General features: G+C 46.1%; 2 protein-coding genes across 2 annotated transcripts; one reads left to right on the top strand and one right to left on the bottom strand.

Annotated features, from left to right (window-relative positions):
* The first annotated feature begins 361 nt into the window (after positions 1–361).
* Positions 362–6,026, top strand: LOC127293239 (probable cellulose synthase A catalytic subunit 1 [UDP-forming]). The gene is made up of 14 exons (XM_051322823.2): positions 362–620; positions 1,136–1,325; positions 1,534–1,721; positions 1,829–1,913; positions 2,032–2,227; positions 2,353–2,619; positions 2,721–3,066; positions 3,147–3,284; positions 3,374–3,499; positions 3,594–3,806; positions 3,886–4,144; positions 4,319–4,515; positions 4,603–4,953; positions 5,132–6,026. The coding sequence occupies exons 1-14, from the start codon at positions 534–536 to the stop codon at positions 5,717–5,719; spliced, it is 3,231 nt and encodes a 1,076-aa protein (XP_051178783.1). The 5' UTR covers positions 362–533; the 3' UTR covers positions 5,720–6,026.
* A 12,084-nt stretch (positions 6,027–18,110) lies between these two features.
* LOC127331382 (ethylene-responsive transcription factor ERF071-like) lies at positions 18,111–18,455 on the bottom strand. Its single transcript, XM_051357522.1, has one exon. It carries the CDS (start codon positions 18,453–18,455, stop codon positions 18,111–18,113), a length of 345 nt encoding a protein of 114 aa, XP_051213482.1.
* Between the last annotated feature and the right edge of the window lie 1,661 nt (positions 18,456–20,116).

Raw genomic sequence — 20,116 nt, 5'->3', positions numbered from 1 at the left:
ATTTCCCTGATTTCTCCCATCAAAAAATAAACAAAAAGTAAACAAAACCGGCCAAAAAAGGTCACTGGTTGAGAAGGAAAGGAGCGGCAGGTAGGGGGGCATTTCGGTCCGCCGCGGAGGCGCCGACACATCTACCGGCTACAGCCGGTCACCCGCCCCACCGTCTGCGACCCTCCAGCCTGTGGCCAGCGCCGCGACGGGGACGTCCGCGCTCCCACACCTTCCCCATCCGACGGCTCCGATGCGTCCCACGCTCGATCCGACGGCTGGGAAAAGATCGCGACCGGGCGACCGGCGGTAGCCGGTGGGGAAGGCGACTCCACTGCGCGTGTGTATGTAAGAAGAGGAGAGGGAGTGGAGGTGGAGACGGAGCAGCAGCGAGCTACCGAGAGAGAGGCAGAGCTCCCGCGCCGGTGGGATCTGGGAATGGTGGCGATCTCCACCGCGGCCTCTCCGATCTAGGGGATTTCCCTTGCTCTCTCTGTCTCGAGCTCCGTCACCGGCACCGGCGGGGGGTCTGAAGGCGGCGCGACATGGCGGCCAGCACCGGGATGGTCGCGGGCTCGCACAACCGCAACGAGTTCGTCACGATTCGCCACGACGGCGACGCGCCCGCGCCTGTAAGTCTCTCCCCGTCCCATCCTGCCGTAGTGCCAATTTGTCGGTGCCATTTCCGTTCGTCACGGCTCCCGCCTCATGCCGCGCGCGTGCGCGAGGTTTAGGTGGATCTGGTGGTGCGTCGGTGGATCTAGGTCGCGGTGGATCTAGGACTCTAGGTCCCGGTCGGAATTGTTCCCAGCTTAGTGGGTTATTACCCGGTTCAGACTTCAGACATCCCCTTGCAATTCAACCCAAGCCTAAACTCTTCCTTAGAATGGCATCACATCACTGATGTTTAGTAGTCACTGTGTGCATTTTAGCAGTCACTCATGGACCGCCCTCACCTTCACACCGTGCAAGTAATGCTCATCCGCCAACATTCCTGACATTTGGATCGTATCCTGAACTTTAACCCGAGCAAAATGTCCAATTGCCGATCGATTTATGCTGCAGAGGGGAATTGCTGTGTCTGCTGACTAGTTGTGTAATTTTCTATGGGTATGTGCTGACCATTTTCTCTATCTTGCCGGTGCAGGGTAAGCAGCCAAAAGCTACGGCTGTCTGCCAGATATGCGGGGACGCCGTCGGGGTCACGGCCGCCGGCGATGTATTCGTTGCCTGCAACGAGTGCGCCTTCCCGGTCTGCCGCCCTTGCTACGAGTACGAGCGCAAGGAAGGGAACAAGTGCTGCCCTCAGTGCAAGACCAGATACAAGAGGCTCAAAGGTTTGTTTCTTCACAAAACTTGTTGGCTTCCTATGAGAGAGACACCTGCGTAATCTATATGATCCAATGCCATAGTGTACTTACTGGCCGTGCTTGTTGCCCGGCGTATAGAATTGCACGTCGCCATCTTCTCTTAGTTTAGTCTTCCTTATAAATGGTGGCGGTAACTGATGTATATGGCACCTGTTCTGCCGTGGGCGAAACTCAGGTAGCCCCCGGGTTCAGGGAGATGAGGAGGAAGAAGACGTCGATGATCTCGACAACGAGTTCAACTACAAGCAGGACAACGGCAAAGGTCCAGAGTGGCAGCTCGGTCAAGGAGAAGACCTTGATCTGTCTTCGTCCTCACGCCATGAACCCCATCATCGCATTCCTCGCCTCACAAGTGGACACCAGGTCATTTTTCTTTAGTCATTCACAGGCTAGATTCTTTCCTGCGTTGCTGAAAGTGATCTTGTTTCCGTGAGAATTCCTTGCATAACACATTTATACTTTTTCTTCAGATCTCTGGAGAGATCCCTGATGCTTCCCCTGATCGCCATTCTATCCGCAGCCCAACATCAAGCTATGTTGATCCAAGTGTGCCAGGTATGTTCTTACTCATCGTGGATCACTTTCTTTGAAGCATTTTTCGTAAACACCTCGTTTGGAGAACTTATGTGCTAATTGGATGAAAAGTGATAACATTTCTCTGCTATGATTTCAGTTCCTGTGAGGATTGTGGACCCCAACAAGGACTTGAACTCTTATGGACTCAATAGTGTTGACTGGAAGGAAAGAGTCGAGAGCTGGAGGGTTAAACAGGACAAGAGTATGATGCAGGTGGCCAATAATAAGTATCCAGATGCAAGAGGAGGTGGAGACATGGAGGGGACTGGCTCAAATGGCGAAGATATGCAAATGTACGCACAACCTTTCTCAATCACTATTTTAGATAGCTTTATCTGTAGTATGCTGCAGTTTGATGTCTATTCTAAATTTTGCTTTAATAATTATATTGATGTATCTGTACTTCTGTTTCTGGCAGGGTTGATGATGCTCGTCTACCTATGAGCCGCATAGTTCCTATTCCTGCAAACCAGCTCAACCTTTACCGGATAGTGATCATTCTCCGTCTTATCATCCTATGCTTCTTCTTCCAGTATCGTGTCTCTCATCCAGTGCGTGATGCTTATGGATTATGGCTAGTGTCTGTTATTTGTGAGATTTGGTTTGCCTTATCTTGGCTGCTAGATCAATTCCCAAAATGGTATCCAATCAACCGGGAAACATACCTTGACAGGCTTGCATTGAGGTAAGTTACGATAATAGGTTTACAATTATCCAGAGTTTTGGGCACTAGAACATCCTTTTTTTAAACATCATGTGTCCTGAGGTGCTTAAATACTTTTATAGGTATGATAGGGAGGGAGAGCCATCACAGCTGGCTCCGATTGATATCTTTGTCAGTACAGTGGATCCACTGAAGGAACCTCCCCTGATCACAGCAAATACTGTTCTGTCCATTCTTGCTGTGGATTACCCTGTTGACAAAGTGTCATGCTATGTTTCTGATGATGGTTCCGCTATGTTGTCGTTTGAGTCACTCTCAGAAACTGCAGAATTTGCTAGGAAGTGGGTTCCCTTCTGCAAGAAGCACAACATTGAACCAAGGGCTCCAGAGTTTTACTTTGCTCAAAAAATAGATTACCTAAAGGACAAAATCCAGCCTTCTTTTGTTAAAGAAAGACGATCAATGAAGGTAAGCTACAAACCACATGGTTAGAATAATGTTACCCCAGTTCTGCTTGGATTTTAACTTCGGGTCATTCTTTGTTTCAGAGAGAGTATGAAGAATTTAAAATACGAATCAATGCCCTTGTTGCCAAAGCTCAGAAAGTACCTGAAGAGGGCTGGACCATGGCTGATGGCACTGCTTGGCCTGGGAATAACCCCAGAGACCATCCTGGAATGATTCAGGTGCCTTTTACATTTATGCTGCCGTCCCTTAGAAATGATGAAAATTTAATCTGAAACCAATGTATTAAACTTTCTTTTTGGGAATTCAGGTGTTCCTGGGGCACAGTGGTGGCCTTGACACTGAGGGAAATGAGTTGCCACGACTTGTGTACGTCTCTCGTGAAAAGAGGCCAGGCTTCCAGCATCACAAGAAGGCTGGTGCAATGAATGCACTGGTACGTGTTCTCTTCCACAAAGTTCACTTCGTTCAGTACATCGTTTTTATCTGGTTCCTTACTAATTATATGATTACCTTTTGATGGCTGGCAGATTCGCGTATCTGCTGTGCTGACAAATGGTGCCTATCTACTTAATGTGGATTGTGATCACTACTTCAATAGCAGCAAAGCTCTTAGAGAGGCAATGTGCTTCATGATGGATCCTGCACTAGGAAGAAAAACTTGCTATGTTCAATTTCCACAAAGATTTGATGGCATTGACTTGCACGATCGATATGCTAATCGCAACATAGTCTTCTTTGATGTAAGTCTGGTGGTGCTTGTGTTCAACTGTTCATTATCACAACAATTTTTCTTGTCTTACATGGTTTTCCACTTTGCAGATCAACATGAAAGGTTTAGACGGCATTCAGGGTCCAATGTATGTGGGGACAGGATGCTGTTTCAATAGGCAGGCCCTGTATGGATATGATCCTGTATTAACTGAAGCTGATTTGGAACCTAACTTTATTGTTAAGAGCTTCTGCGGTGGCAGAAAGAAGAAGAATAAGAGTTATATGGATAATAAAAACCGTATGATGAAGAGAACCGAGTCTTCAGCTCCCATCTTCAACATGGAAGATATAGAAGAGGGCATTGAAGGTATGTGCTTTGTACAATTTTACTTCCAGTCTTGGCATCTTATAACATGCATTGTGTATACTGCATCGCTAAAATAATGTGCTTCTGTCTGTTCTCTACTTTTTAGTCCCAATAATTCCTTAGATTTTGAGTTATGACTGGCATCAACTAATTACTATTCCTGAATCTCATCAGGTTATGAGGATGAAAGATCGATGCTTATGTCACAGAAGAAATTGGAGAAGCGCTTTGGTCAGTCTCCAATATTTACGGCATCCACCTTCATGACTCAAGGAGGCATACCACCTTCAACAAACCCAGCATCCCTACTGAAGGAAGCCATCCATGTCATCAGCTGTGGATATGAGGACAAGACCGAATGGGGGAAAGAGGTTAGTTGGACAATAGTAGTTTCCCTTGTTCTTTTGTTTTATGCAGAGATAGAAGACTGTAAGTGAGATTTTCTCTAATTGTTTCAGATTGGCTGGATCTATGGTTCAGTTACTGAGGATATTCTTACTGGGTTTAAAATGCACACCAGAGGTTGGATATCAATCTACTGCATGCCATCACGGCCTTGTTTCAAGGGTTCTGCGCCAATCAATCTTTCTGACCGTCTTAATCAAGTGCTCCGTTGGGCTCTTGGGTCAGTTGAAATTCTGTTTAGCAGACATTGTCCTATTTGGTATAATTATGGTGGGCGGTTGAAACTTCTGGAGAGATTTGCTTACATTAACACCATTGTTTATCCAATAACATCCCTTCCACTTATCGCCTATTGTGTGCTTCCTGCTATCTGTCTCCTCACCAACAAATTTATCATTCCTGAGGTTAGTCATGAGAAATCTTTTTGCACTATGTTGTTACTGACTAAGAGCTGACATTGTTTTGTCTGATCATGATTTCTACTTGGGTATCTGTTCTTCTAGTTAATATCTCTGCATCGCTAAAACCCTCCTTTTGTCAGCGACAATTTTTCTGACATTCTTATAATTTTCCGATATGCAGATCAGTAATTATGCTGGGCTGTTCTTTATTCTCATGTTTGCGTCCATTATGGCCACCGGTATATTGGAGCTCCAGTGGAGTGGTGTTGGCATTGAGGACTGGTGGAGAAACGAGCAGTTCTGGGTTATTGGTGGCACATCTGCCCATCTCTTCGCCGTGTTCCAGGGTCTGCTCAAAGTGTTGGCCGGGATTGACACCAACTTCACGGTTACCTCCAAGGCAAACGATGAGGATGGCGACTTTGCTGAGCTATATGTGTTCAAGTGGACAAGTCTCCTCATCCCTCCTACCACCGTCCTGGTGATTAACCTGGTGGGCATGGTGGCTGGTATATCATATGCCATCAACAGTGGTTACCAATCTTGGGGTCCACTTTTCGGAAAGCTCTTCTTCTCCATCTGGGTGATCCTCCATCTCTACCCCTTCCTCAAGGGTCTCATGGGAAAGCAGAACCGCACGCCAACTATCGTCATTGTTTGGTCCATTCTGCTTGCGTCCATCTTCTCCCTCTTGTGGGTGAAGATCGACCCTTTCATCTCCGACACCCAGAAAGCCGTCGCCTTGGGGCAGTGCGGCGTCAACTGCTGATCGGCATTGAAGAGATTCACTCGATATCTGCCCCCCTCGTGTAAATACCGGAGGGGGTTAGATGGGATTTTTTGTTGTAGATGAAGACGAGTTTATCTGAATTATGCCCATGTTTGTTAGTATCCTTGTCGCCCCTGCTGCTGAGAACCACAAACCGTGAAGACTCCACGAAACCTGCAGCGGACATTGTGAATTCTTTTTTCCATTTGTGATACCTGATGTTTGTTGCTTAGAGTATATTATTCGAAGAGAACATATTTATACATACCAACTATTTATATAAGGCAGCTGTTGCATCAACTCTTCATTCTTTGTGTGCTGGAATATGAGTATCCGTCTTACTTGATGCTAGCTTGATCGTTGTTGTTCTCTAACTTCACTGAAAGTACGGAATGAATCGATGTGTGGCAATCTCTCGTAACAATTGAACACTGATCTTAGAGCATCTCCAACAGTTGCTGTAAAGCCTCCGCGCGGCACAATCGCACTCAACTGTGAATCTGTGACTATAATTGTTACGAGATCCAGAACAGAGATTTTGAGATCGATTTGGAGAGGCTCGGTATCCAGCCAACTGATCTTGCCGATCTGGAGAACATTTTCACGGAGGAAGAAGTGTGGGGTGTGATCAAGGAAATGCCATCGGATAGAGCCCCTGGACCGGATGGTTTTGTTGGTGCGTTTTACCAAAGAGCTTGGCCGGTGATCAAGGGAGATGTTATGGCGGCCCTCCACAAACTTGGAGTTGGGGATGGAAGAGGGTTCGGCAGGCTAAATCGTGCGCTAATAACTCTCATCCCCAAACGACCTGAGGCCCTGGAGGTTGGAGACTATCGTCCGATTAGTCTAGTCCACAGTTTTTCCAAACTTTTCTCGAAGATCATAGCGAATCGCCTGAGGAAACGACTGCGAGACATAGTCAGTATAAACCAATCAGCCTTTGTCAAGGGAAGAGCGCTCCATGATAATTTCGTGCTCGTATGACAGGTTGCGAGACGTATAAATCAGAGAAAGCGTCCGGGCGTGCTTCTAAAATTGGATATTTCGCGTGCGTTCGATTCCATATTTTGGGCCTTTTTGCTGGAGGTCTTACGGAGGATGGGGTTCGGGGAGCGGTTTCTGCAATGGATTGCCCTGCTGCTTTACACGGCGAATACCAGGGTCATAGTCAACGGGGTTCCAGGCGCACATCATGCCAGAGGATTGAGGCAAGGGGATCCCACCTCGCCGATGTTGTTTGTTATTGGTATGGAGGTGCTCACCAGAATTATTGAGAAGGCTGTGGAGGCGCAGCTGTTCAGCAACCTTGCAGGCATCTCCCCCATCCAGCGACTGTCAGTATATGCAGACGACGTGGTGGTTTTCCTCAAGCCAGAGGCGCTTGAACTAAGAGCACTGCATGAAATATTGAGTATTTTTGGAGAAGCGTCGGGTTTGCACGTGAACTACCGCAAGACCACAGCTACACTGATCCGTGGGAGTATGGAGGAAGGAGAAAGAGTGAAGGAGGTGCTGGGCTGCGAGCTTGCAAGTTTCCCGATCAAATACTTGGGCCTCCAGCTTGCGCTGCGCCCCCTTACCAAGGCTGAGTGGCAGCCAGCCCTGGACAGGGTAATCCATTGCGTGCCGGCATGGCAGCGTGGCATGATTGCACGAGCGGGGAGGCTGGTGCTCATCAAGGCGGTGAACTCGGCAAGGCCAGTACACCAACTCCTTGTGGAAGATGCCCCGACGTGGCTCCTGGAGGAAGTGGCCAAGTGGCTAAGAGCATTCTTTTGGGCGGGGAAGAAGGAGGTGAATGGGGGACAGTGTTTGGTTGCCTGGGAAAGCGTCTGCAAACCCATTTGCTTTGGAGGGCTGGGCATCAAGGATTTGAGGAGGCAAGGCCTGGCCCTGCGGGTTCGATGGGAGTGGCTCAAACGGACAGATCCCAATCGGCCCAGGCAAGGATTGAGTTTGCCGAAGGATGACAGGGTCACCGATGTCTTTCAGAGTTGCGTCAGTTTTGTCATAGGAGATGGGAGGAACATCTGGTTCTGGAAGGACAGATGGCTTCATGGTCAAAGGATCGACGATATTGCTCCTGCGGTTAATGCGATTGTCCCTACCAGGCGAAAGAATAGCAGACTGGCTTCGGATGCGCTAATCAACAACGCTTGGATCTCAGATATACCACCTGACCTGATTTCGGTTGAGGTTTGTTCTCAGTGCATCCATCTTTGGGAAGAAATGGAGCGGGTAAAAAGGGATGTAACTGTCCCGGATCGGTTTGTCTGGAAAGGATCAGATTCGGGAGGTTACACGGCGAAAGGAACCTACCTGATGCTTTGCCAAGGATCGGTGATTGACGGAGCGCATAAGCCGGTTTGGAAGTCCTTCGCGCCACTCAAATGCAAGATTTTCATATGGCTCGCGCTCAGGAATAGGCTCTGGACTGCGGAGCGAAGATTCAGGCATGGCATCACGGATCACACTGAAACTTGTTACACGTGCTTGCAGGAGGAGGACCGAGTGGACCACATTATCACCCTATGCCCCTACGCGAGAGCGGTGTGGCTCGGTTGCTTGCATACAAACCAGTTTGAGGTGGTCTTGCCACACCTAGCATATAGTTTGGAGGATCGGTGAATTAGGGCCCTGTAGGATAACGTTGCATAGAAAACAAAAATTTTCCTACCGCGAACACGCAATCCAAGCCAAGATGCAATCTAGAAGACGGTAGCAACGAGGGGGTATCGAGTCTCACCCTTGAAGAGATTCCAAAGCCTACAAGATGAGGCTCTTGTTGCTGCGGTAGACGATCACTTGCCGCTTGCAAAAGCGCGTAGAAGATCTTGATCACGATCGGTTCCGGCGCCACGAACGGGCAGCACCTCCGTACTCGGTCACACGTTCGGTTGTTGATGAAGACGACGTCCACCTCCCCGTTCCAGCGGGCAGCGGAAGTAGTAGCTCCTCTTGAATCCGACAGCACGACGGCGTGGTGTCGGTGGCGGTGTAGAAGTCCGGCGGAGCTTCGCTAAGCTACGCGGGCAATATGAAGTGGAGGAGCAAAGCTAGGGTTTGGGAGGGGGTGGCCGGCCACTCAAGGGGGGCGGCCAAGCTATGGTCTTGGGTTTTGCCGGCCCCCTCCCTTGGCCCCTCATTATATAGGTGGATCCCAAGTGTTGGTGTCCAAGTCTTCGAATAAGACCCGAAACCAAAACCTTCCATAGGAGGGGGGAAACCTAGCCCAACTAGGACTCCCACCCAAAGGTGGGATTCCCACCTCCCATGTGGGGGGTGGCCGGCCCCCTATGGTGGAGTCCACTTGGGACTCCACCCCCACTAGGGCTGGCCGGCCATGGAGGTGGAGTCCCTTGTGGACTCCACCTTCCTTGGTGGTTTCTTCCGGACTTTTCTAGAACCTTCTAGAACCTTCCATAGAACCTTCCGCGACATTTTATTTCACATAAAATGACATCCTATATATGAATCTTATTCTCCGGACCATTCCGGAACTCCTCGTGATGTCCGGGATCTCATCCGGGACTCCGAACAAATATTCGAACTCCATTCCATAATTCAAGTACTACCATTTCAACATCCAACTTTAAGTGTGTCACCCTACGGTTCGAGAACTATGTGGACATGGTTGAGTACTCACTCCGACCAATAACCAATAGCGGGATACGGAGATCCATAATGGCTCCCACATATTCAACGATGACTTTAGTGATCGAATGAACCATTCACATACATTACCAATTCCCTTTGTCTCGCGATATTTTACTTGTCCGAGGTTTGATCTTCAAGATCACTCTATACCTTGTTCAACCTCGTCTCTGACAAGTACTCTTTACTCGTACCGTGGTATGTGGTCTCTTATGAACTCATTCATATGCTTGCAAGACATTAGACGACATTCCACCGAGAGGGCCCAGAGTATATCTATCCGTCATCGGGATGGACAAATCCCACTGTTGATCCATATGCCTCAACTCATACTTTCCGGATACTTAATCCCACCTTTATAGCCACCCATTTACGCAGTGGTGTTTGGTGTAATCAAAGTACCTTTCCGGTATAAGTGATTTACATGATCTCATGGTCATAAGGACTAGGTAACTATGTATCGAAAGCTTATAGCAAATAACTTAATGACGAGATCTTATGCTACGCTTAATTGGGTGTGTCCATTACATCATTCACACAATGACATAACCTTGTTATTAATAACATCCAATGTTCATGATTATGAAACTAATCATCCATTAATCAACAAGCTAGTTTAAGAGGCATACTAGGGACTTCTTGTTTGTCTACATATCACACATGTACTAATGTTTCGGTTAATACAATTCTAGCATGATATATAAACATTTATCATAAACATAAAGATATAAATAATAACCACTTTATTATTGCCTCTAGGGCATATCTCCTTCGATCTCCCACTTGCACTAGAGTCAATAATCTAGATTACATTGTAATATACCTAACACCCATGGCATTTTGGTGTTGGTCATGCTTTGCCCTAGGGAGAGCTTTAGTCAACGGATCTGCTACATTCGGATCGGTGTGTACTTTGCAAATCTTTACTTCTCCATCTTCGATGTACTCGCGAATCGAGTGGTAACGCAGCTTGATATGCTTCAGCCTCTTGTGTGACCTTGGCTCTTGTGCATTGGCGATGGCACCCATGTTATCACGATAAATGATTAATGGGTCCAATGCACTAGGAACCACACCGAGCTCTACAATGAACCTCTTCATCCATACCGCTTCGATGAAGCCTGCGAAGCCGCTTATGTACTCTGATTACGTTGAAGACTTCGCCACCGTGCACCTTTCGAGCTTGCCCAGCTTACTGCAGACACCATTCAATATAAACACGTACCCAGATTGTGACTTAGAGTCATCGGGATCGGTGTTCCAACTTGCATCGGTGTAACTTGTTACAACGAGCTCTTGGTCACCTCCATAACAAAGAAACATATCCTTAGTTCTTTTCAAGTACTTCAGATATTCTTGACGCTGTCCGAGTGTTCCATTCCTGGATCACTTTGATATCTGCTAGTCAAACTAACAACATGTGCTATATCCGGTCTTGTACATAGCATGGCATACATAATAGAGCCCTTCTTGCCGAAGCATAGGGGATGTTACTCATCCTTTCTCTTTCTTCTGCCGTAGCCGGTCCTTGAGTTTTACTCAATACCTTGCATGGTAACATAGGTAAGAACCCTTTCTTACTTTCGTCCATTCTAAACTTCTTTAGAATCTTGTCCAGATATGTACTCTGTGATAGCCCTATTAGGCGTCTTGATCTATCTCTATAAATCTTGATGCCTAATATATATGATGCTTCACCAAGGTCTTTCATTGAAAAACTATTATTCAAATATCCCTTAACACTTGCTTAATAGTTCTATATCATTCCCGATCAATAATATGTCATCTACATATAATATCGGGAATGCTACAGAGCTCCCACTCACTTTCTTGTAAATACGAGGGCCTCTCCATGACCTTTGTATAAACCCGAAGTCTTTGATCACCTTATCAAAGCGTCGGTTCCAACTTCTTGATGCTTGCTTCGGTCCATAGATTGAACGCTGAAGTTTGCATACTTTGTCGGCATTTTTAGGATCGACAAAACCTTTGGGTTGTACCATATACAACTCTTCCTCAATGTCTCCATTAAGGAACGCCGTTTTGACATCCATACGCCAAATCTCATAATCGAAAAATGCAGCTATTGCTAACAAAATCCTCACAGATTTTAGCTTCGCTACAGGTGAGAAAGTCTCATCGTAGTCAACTCCTTGAATTTGTCGGAAACCCTTTGCGACAAGTCGAGCTTTATAGACGATAATATTACCATCGGCATCTGTTTTTCTCTTGAAGATCCATTTATTCTCGACAGCCTTTCGGCTATCGTGTAAGTCTACCAAAGTCCATACTTTGTTATCATACATGGATCCCATTTCGGATTTCATGGCTTCTTGCCATTTGTTGGAATCTGGGCTCATCATCGCTTCTTCATACGTCGCAGGTCCTCATCATTGTTATCCACAATCATGACATTTAGACAAGGATCATACCAATCGGGAGTGGCACGTTCCCTTGTCGATCTGCGAGGTTCAGTAGTTTCCTCGTTCGAAGTTTCATGATCATTATCATTAGCTTCCTCTGTTGCCGATGTAGGCGATGCAGTACAACTTCAGATCTTGCGCTACTACGATCAACGCAGTATAGATTCATCAATCTCATCGAGTTCTACTTTTCTTCCAGTCACTTCTTTAGTGAGAAATTCTTTCTCAAGAAAGGTTCCGTTCTTAGCAACAAAGATTTTGCCTTCGGATCTGTGATAGAAAGTGTACCCTATAGTTTCCTTAGGGTATCCTATGAAGACGCATTTCTCCGCTTTGGGTTCTAGCTTGTCCGGTTGTAACTTCTTTACATAGGCTTCGCAACCCCAAACTTTCGAGAACGACAGCTTAGGTTTCTTATTAAACCATAATTCATACGGTGTCGTTTCTACGATTTTGATGGTGCTCTATTTAAAGTGAATGCGGCTGTCTCTAATGCATAACTCCAAAATGATAACGGCAAATCAGTAAGAGACATCATACTACGAACCATATCTAAGAGAGTTCGATTACGACGTTCGGACACACCGTTTCGTTGAGGTGTTCCCGGCGGTGTCAATTGTGAAAGTATTCCGCATTTCTTTAAATGCATGCCAAACTCATAACTCAGATATTCACCTCCACGATCAGATCGTAGAAATTTGATCTTCTTGTTACGTTGATTTTCTACTTCACTTTGAAATTCCTTAAACTTCTCGAAAGTTTCGGATTTATGTTTCATGAAATAGATATACCCATATCTACTCGGATCATTTGTGAAGGTCAGAACATAACGATAACCACGCGATGCTACGCTCATTGGTCCACATACATCTGTATGTACGATTTCCAATAAGTCGATGGCTCGCTCCATCATACCAGAAACTGCAGTCTTTGTATTTTTACCCATTAGACATGCTTCGCATCTATAAAGTGACTCAAAGTCAAGTGATTCAAGTAATCCATCGATATGGAGTTTCTTCATGCGTTTCACTCCAATATGACCAAGGCAGCAGTGCCACATATAAGTAGAATTATCATTAAGTTTAATTCGCTTAGCATCAATGTTATGTATATGCGTATCACTACTATCGAGATCTAATAGAAATAAGCCATTCTTTTGTGGTGCTCGACCATAAAAGATATTATTCATAAAAATAGAACAACCATTATTCTCGAGACTTGAATGAATAACCGTCTTGCATTAAACAAGATCCGGATATAATGTTCATGCTCAACGCAGTACATAATAGCAATTATTTAGGCTTAAAACTAATCCCGAAGGTAGATGTAGAGGAAGTGTGCCATTGCGATCACATTGACCTTGGATCCGTTTCCAACGCGCATCGTCACTTCATCTTTCGGCGGTTGTCGTTTATTCTTTAGTTCTGTTTCGAGTTACAAATATGAGCAACCGAACCGGTATCAAATACCAGTACTAGAACGAGAACCGGTGAAATGAACATCTATAACATGTATATCAAATATACCTTCTTTCTTCTTCTTGACAAGGCCGCTCTTCGGATCAGCCGGATACTTGGAGCAATTACGCTTCCAGGTGTCCCTTCTCCTTGCGATATAGCACTCGGCATCGGGCTTAGGGCCGTTCTTAGGTTTCATAGGAGGCGTGGCAGCTTTCTTGCCACCCTTCTTGAATTTTCCCTTAGACTTGCCCTGTTTCTTGAAACTGGTGGTCTTGTTGACCATCAACACTTGGTGCTCTTTCTTGATCTCAATCTCGTGACTTTTAGCATGCCAAAAAGTTCGAGTAACTCCTTGTTCATGTTACGCATATTGTAGTTCATCACAAAGTTCTTGTAACTTGGTGGCGGTGATTGAAGGACACGATTAATCCCCGATCTGTTAGGAATCACTATTCCCAAGTCACGAGTTTCTTCGCATGCCCGGTCATGGCGAGCATGTGCTCACTAACGGAGCTGCCTTCTTCCATCATACAGCTGAAGAAATGTTTCGATGCTTCATAGCATTCCACGGCCGCATGAGTCTCGAATATAGCTTTCAGCTCATTCATCAACTCATGAGGATCATGGTGCTCAAAACGTTTTTGAAGATCGGATTCCAGGCGCACGGGATGGCTGCACCGAACTTGAGAGTACCGAGTTTTCGAGTCGCGTAAACAGCTTTTACTTCATCGGATTCATCTTACGGGAGGGTCACCTAGCGGTGCATCAAGCACAAATTGCAGATTTCCGCCGAGAGAGGAAGATCCTCACATGACGGAACCGATCGGTGAAGTTGCTACCGTTGCTCTTAAGTTTCTCTTTCTCTAGGAACTGATTAAAATTGATTGGGGACGCCATCTCTACAACATATATTTGCAATAGTTTAGACTAAGTTTATGACAAATTGAGTTCAAATTTTAATTCAACATAATTAAAAACCTAAGTGAACTCCCACTCAAAACAATATCCCTCGCATTGTCTTAGTGATCACACGAACCAAATCCACCGCACCTAAACCCGATCATCACGAGAAAAGGTGTGATTTCAATGGCGAACACTCAAAGTGTTCATCATATCAACCATATGATTCATGCTCTACCTTTCGGTATCACGTGTTCCGAGACCATGTACGTACATGCTAGGCTCGTCAAGGCCCCCTTCGTATCCGCCTGTGCCAAGCTGTCTGGCACCCGTCATATGTACTTATTGAATCTATCACACCCGATCATCACGAGGTGCTTCGAAACGACAAGACTTGGCAACGGTGCTACTAAGGATGAACACTTTATTATCTTGAGATTTTAGTGAGGGATCATCTTATAATGCTACCGTCGCGATCTAAGCAAAATAAGATGCATAAAAAGGATTAACATCACATGCGGTTCATATGTGATATGATATGGCCCTTTTGTTCTTGCGCCTTTGATCTTCATCTCCAAGGCACGGATATGATCTCCATCATCTTCGGGCATGATCTCCATCATCGTCGAGCGTAGCGTCAAGGTCAATGGCGCCGTCTTCATGATTGTCCTCCATGTAGCAACTATTACAACTACTTTGAAATACTACTCAACATGAAATTTAAAGACAACCATAAGGCTCCTGCCGGTTGCCACAATACAATAATGATCATCTCATACATATTCATCATCACATTATGGCCATATCACATCACCAAACCCTGCAAAAACAAGTTAGACGTCTCTAATTTGGTTTGCATATTTTACGTGGTTTAGGGTTTTCGAGAGATCTAATCTACCTACGAACATGAACCACAACGTTGATACTAATGTTTTCAATAGAAGAGTAAATTGAATCTTTACTATAGTAGGAGAGACAGACACCCGCAAAGCCTCTTATGCAATACAAGTTGCATGTCGAACGAGGAACAAGTCTCATGAACGCGGTCATGTAAAGTTAGTCCGAGCCGCTTCATCCCACTATGCCATAAAGATGCAAAGTACTCAAACTAAAGATAACAAGAGCATCAACGCCCACAAACCATTGTGTTCTACTCGTGCAACCATCTATGCATAGACACGGCTGCGATACCACTTTGTAGGATAACGTTGCATAGAAAACAAAAATTTTCCTACCGCGAACACGCAATCCAAGCCAAGATGCAATCTAGAAGACGGTAGCAACGAGGGGGTATCGAGTCTCACCCTTGAAGAGATTCCAAAGCCTACAAGATGAGGCTCTTGTTGCTGCGGTAGACGATCACTTGCCGCTTGCAAAGCGCGTAGAAGATCTTGATCACGATCGGTTCGGCGCCACGAACGGGCGGCACCTCCGTGCTCGGTCACACGTTCGGTTGTTGATGAAGACGACGTCCACCTCCCCGTTCCGGCGGGCAGCGGAAGTAGTAGCTCCTCTTGAATCCGACAGCACGACGGCGTGGTGTCGGTGGCGGTGTAGAAGTCCGGCGGAGCTTCGCTAAGCTACGCGGGCAATATGAAGTGGAGGAGCAAAGCTAGGGTTTGGGAGGGGGTGGCCGGCCACTCAAGGGGGGCGGCCAAGCTATGGTCTTGGGTTTTGCCGGCCCCCTCCCTTGGCCCCTCATTATATAGGTGGATCCCAAGTGTTGGTGTCCAAGTCTTCGAATAAGACCCGAAACCAAAACCTTCCATAGGAGGGGGGAAACCTAGCCCAACTAGGACTCCCACCAAAAGGTGGGATTTACACCTCCCATGTGGGGGTTGGCCGGCCCCATATGGTGGAGTCCACTTGGGACTCCACCCCCACTAGGGCTGGCCGGCCATGGAGGTGGAGTCCCTTGTGGACTCCACCTTCCTTGGTGGTTTCTTCCGGACTTTTCTAGAACCTTCTAGAACCTTCCATAGAACCTTCCGCGACATTTTATTTCACATAAAATGACATCCTATATATGAATCTTATTCTCCGGACCATTCCGGAACTCCTCGTGATGTCCGGGATCTCATCCGGGACTCCGAACAAATATTCGAACTCCATTCCATAATTCAAGTACTACCATTTCAACATCCAACTTTAAGTGTGTCACCCTACGGTTCGAGAACTATGTGGACATGGTTGAGTACTCACTCCGACCAATAACCAATAGCGGGATCTGGAGATCCATAATGGCTCCCACATATTCAACGATGACTTTAGTGATCGAATGAACCATTCACATACATTACCAATTCCCTTTGTCTCGCGATATTTTACTTGTCCGAGGTTTGATCTTCAGTATCACTCTATACCTTGTTCAACCTCGTCTCCTGACAAGTACTCTTTACTCGTACCGTGGTATGTGGTCTCTTATGAACTCATTCATATGCTTGCAAGACATTAGACGACATTCCACCGAGAGGGCCCAGAGTATATCTATCCGTCATCGGGATGGACAAATCCCACTGTTGATCCATATGCCTCAACTCATACTTTCCGGATACTTAATCCCACCTTTATAGCCACCCATTTACGCAGTGGTGTTTGGTGTAATCAAAGTACCTTTCCGGTATAAGTGATTTACATGATCTCATGGTCATAAGGACTAGGTAACTATGTATCGAAAGCTTATAGCAAATAACTTAATGACGAGATCTTATGCTACGCTTAATTGGGTGTGTCCATTACATCATTCACACAATGACATAACCTTGTTATTAATAACATCCAATGTTCATGATTATGAAACTAATCATCCATTAATCAACAAGCTAGTTTAAGAGGCATACTAGGGACTTCTTGTTTGTCTACATATCACACATGTACTAATGTTTCGGTTAATACAATTCTAGCATGATATATAAACATTTATCATAAACATAAAGATATAAATAATAACCACTTTATTATTGCCTCTAGGGCATATCTCCTTCAGGCCCGAAGAGAAGTTCAGAAGAGTGACAGAAGGAGGTTCGACTCCCTGGTGATTCCGGTGGCTTGGACGCTTTGGAAGTAGCGCAATGCCCGGGTGTTCGGCAATGTTCGTCTCCAGCTGAACACCGTGCAAATCATAGATAGCGTTAGGGAGGAGTTAAGGTTGTGGGAGTTCGCGAGAGTCGGAGGGAGGCACTTAGTGCCGCGAGAGTAGGCTTAGGTGTGTGTGTTGGAGCTCGCCGGCTCAGTTGTTCGCAACTTGTTGTACGGCTTCTTGTATATCTGTTTTCTGCCTTCTATAAAGATATGGTGCGCATTTAGCGCACTCTCGAAAAAAGAAATTGCAAGAGAAAATGAGAAGGAAAACGAGAGCAAGAGCTGCGATCTCCAAAAACGACGCCTCCAAGAAGGAAACAGTGCACCAGCGCCGTCATCACCCGACTAACGATCTTAGGTTTTTACTCTAAAGATAGTCTCCGCTCTCAAAACAATGTCTCCAACAAGGTCATTGCCAGGTACAACCAGTTAAGGCCAGACCTTGGGTTTTCACCCTGAAAGGTAGGACGCTGAACTTCACCTGTGCTGCCGCCCCCACTTCCATATCACTGCTGCAAATCCCGGGACACCAAGCAAGTCTCTCAACAACGCGGAGACTTGAACCTCGCTTAGCTAGTCCTCCGCTCCGGCCTTCATGTTATTCCCTTCATCTGACTGCATCCTGGATCAAAATGTCACTTGATGCTAAAACAGACCAGAGCTTCACGCCGCTCCCTCCAGAACCAATCGGCCGAAATAAAAGTATGGGTGCGCACGACCGAATACCACCGATCCAACAAACTCCAGGCAAAAAAAGCACTGTTACATTTGCCAGCGGCGTCTTCCGGAACTCAACACTCCAGCCAGATCGAGAAGAGCAAACCTCAGGTCAGTCTTCATCTTCGCCCAAGAGAGACCCTAGGACCGCCACCTTTATTCAGGTCGGGCCCCCACGCCGCCGACCATCCTAGGCTCGGCGATGCAGAGGAGCTGCTCGAGCTCCCGTTGGCGGCGCTGCTGCTCGCGCGTGATGACCGGTGGCGGCGGCGCGAGCTGCTCCGCCTGCTCCCGCATCCAGACATCACGAAAGTTCATAGTCCGGCGGGAGCGTCCGAGGCGCCAGGCGACGGCGTCGTACGCCCGCGCCACCTCGTGCGCGGTGTCGAAAGTTCCGAGGCGTATCCGCTCATCGCCGAAGCGGATCTCCGCATCGAAGCGGCCGCTCGTCCGCGCCCGAACACCGTGGTAGCCGGAGGCGGGGCGGCAGCGCGGAGGCATCTCGACGGAGGCGCGAAGGCGGACCGTCGGCTGGAGGGAGAGCGGTGGGGAGAGAGAGAGGCGGAGTGAAGCGTGGAAAGTTCAGACGGTTGGCCGCGTTCGCGCGTGTCGCGTTTATAGCGCGCGCGACAGCGCACGCGGCAACTTTCCCGCGCGGAATAGCGCAAACGCGCGGGCGCGGCAATTTTTTTTAGCGCACACGCCTTTTTCCCGCGTCCGCTGGAGCTCCGCGCGGGTACCCGCGCGCGCCAAACCAATAGTTTTGTACCGCGCGGCCGTTTTAGCACGCCTGTTGGAGATGCTCTAAGTTGGAGTTATATATTAACAATTAGAATTACACAAAACTACAAATATACTACTTATATATTAGAGCAAAACTATATAGCAATGTGCCGATACGAGCATAAGACAATAAAGTATTAGATAATATAATCTGAATGACATTAATTAAATGATTAGATATGTTTAAATATTATGAATTACCTATTTTTATATTAAAAAATGTCAAACACATCAGCCTCTCTCAAAAGCCGAGGCAAACTCGCCAATGCAGATACTAGAAAGAATACATGTGAGTTGTCCTTTCTTACCTTCTTCTATATCTATATTGTTGGTCTAACCATTGAATATGCTAAAATAGACTAAGTGTTGTTTCAGAGCATTCTTATTGATTAATTAGATACAACAAATAATATCTCCTATGTTTATGCTAAATATTTTTTTTACATTTTATAGATTATCATGCCACTATATTTGAAATATTTTTTCTTATACAACATTTTACCACACAATATGGACTGATATTTGTTTATTATGGCTAATACCACTATCCACATGTAAGACTGCAACTCCAAGTACAATAATGTTAATTGTATCATCTATCTACAAGTACAACAATGTTTTTTAAATAAATAAATGCTAAGTTAGAAATGTATTTGATTTCTAGAAACGTGTTGATTTTTCAATAAATAAATTATCTGAGGCATTTGGATGAACTAATCATATGAGTGGAAGTGAAATCATATAAAAACAGCAATCACATTCATCCACATAATAATGTGCCACTTTGACGTATTGTAGCATGTTTGTATGTTCCCATATCTACTTTATTATCTTTAAATATCTTATTAATAGGGGTACAATTTATCATTCTAACAATATCCTAGGATATCTTGATTACAAAGTCGCCATGATCCCATCCCTAGTCATTTTTCTCTTCCGCGAGTAAATATTGCATTTGTTCAGTTTTATTCCTTGGACTCACCCGCAGCCACCAAGCGATAGTGTACGACCAATCTCCATGACATAGCTTTCATCTGACGATGCATCGGTTGGCCAGGTTGATGGACACACATATCACACATATGACTTTGATTTTCCTAGCATGCATGCACGCAACACGTACACATAGACACGACCAAGAACTTGGTCGACTGACTCGTGACCGGGCTTGTTGGGTTTGTCACAAAGGCGCCCGCCCCCATCCCTTGTGACTCAACTCCACATGGTTTGAGAACACAAGAACGAGGATAAGAGCTATAGTACCAGCTCTAGACTATAGCTCTCTCTCTCCCTCTCCCTCTCCCTCTCTCTCCCTCTCTCTCTCCCTCCCTCCCTCCCTCCCTCCCTCTCTCCCTCTCTCTCCCTCTCTCTCTCCCTCT

Source organism: Lolium perenne, chromosome 1 (genome assembly GCF_019359855.2).
Source record: "Lolium perenne isolate Kyuss_39 chromosome 1, Kyuss_2.0, whole genome shotgun sequence".
Classification (NCBI taxonomy): domain Eukaryota; kingdom Viridiplantae; phylum Streptophyta; class Magnoliopsida; order Poales; family Poaceae; genus Lolium; species Lolium perenne.
This window is presented reverse-complemented; position numbering and strand designations above follow the sequence as displayed.

Bases quoted from the DNA above. Each gene is read 5' to 3' on its own strand.
- LOC127293239 (XM_051322823.2), top strand. From the start codon at position 534: ATGGCGGCCAGCACCGGGATGGTCGCGGGCTCGCACAACCGCAACGAG. The intron at 3,500-3,593 runs GTACGTGTTCTC...GATGGCTGGCAG, and splicing joins CTGGTGCAATGAATGCACTG to ATTCGCGTATCTGCTGTGCT. The intron at 4,145-4,318 runs GTATGTGCTTTG...GAATCTCATCAG, and splicing joins TATAGAAGAGGGCATTGAAG to GTTATGAGGATGAAAGATCG.
- LOC127331382 (XM_051357522.1), bottom strand. From the start codon at position 18,455: ATGCCTCCGCGCTGCCGCCCCGCCTCCGGCTACCACGGTGTTCGGGCG.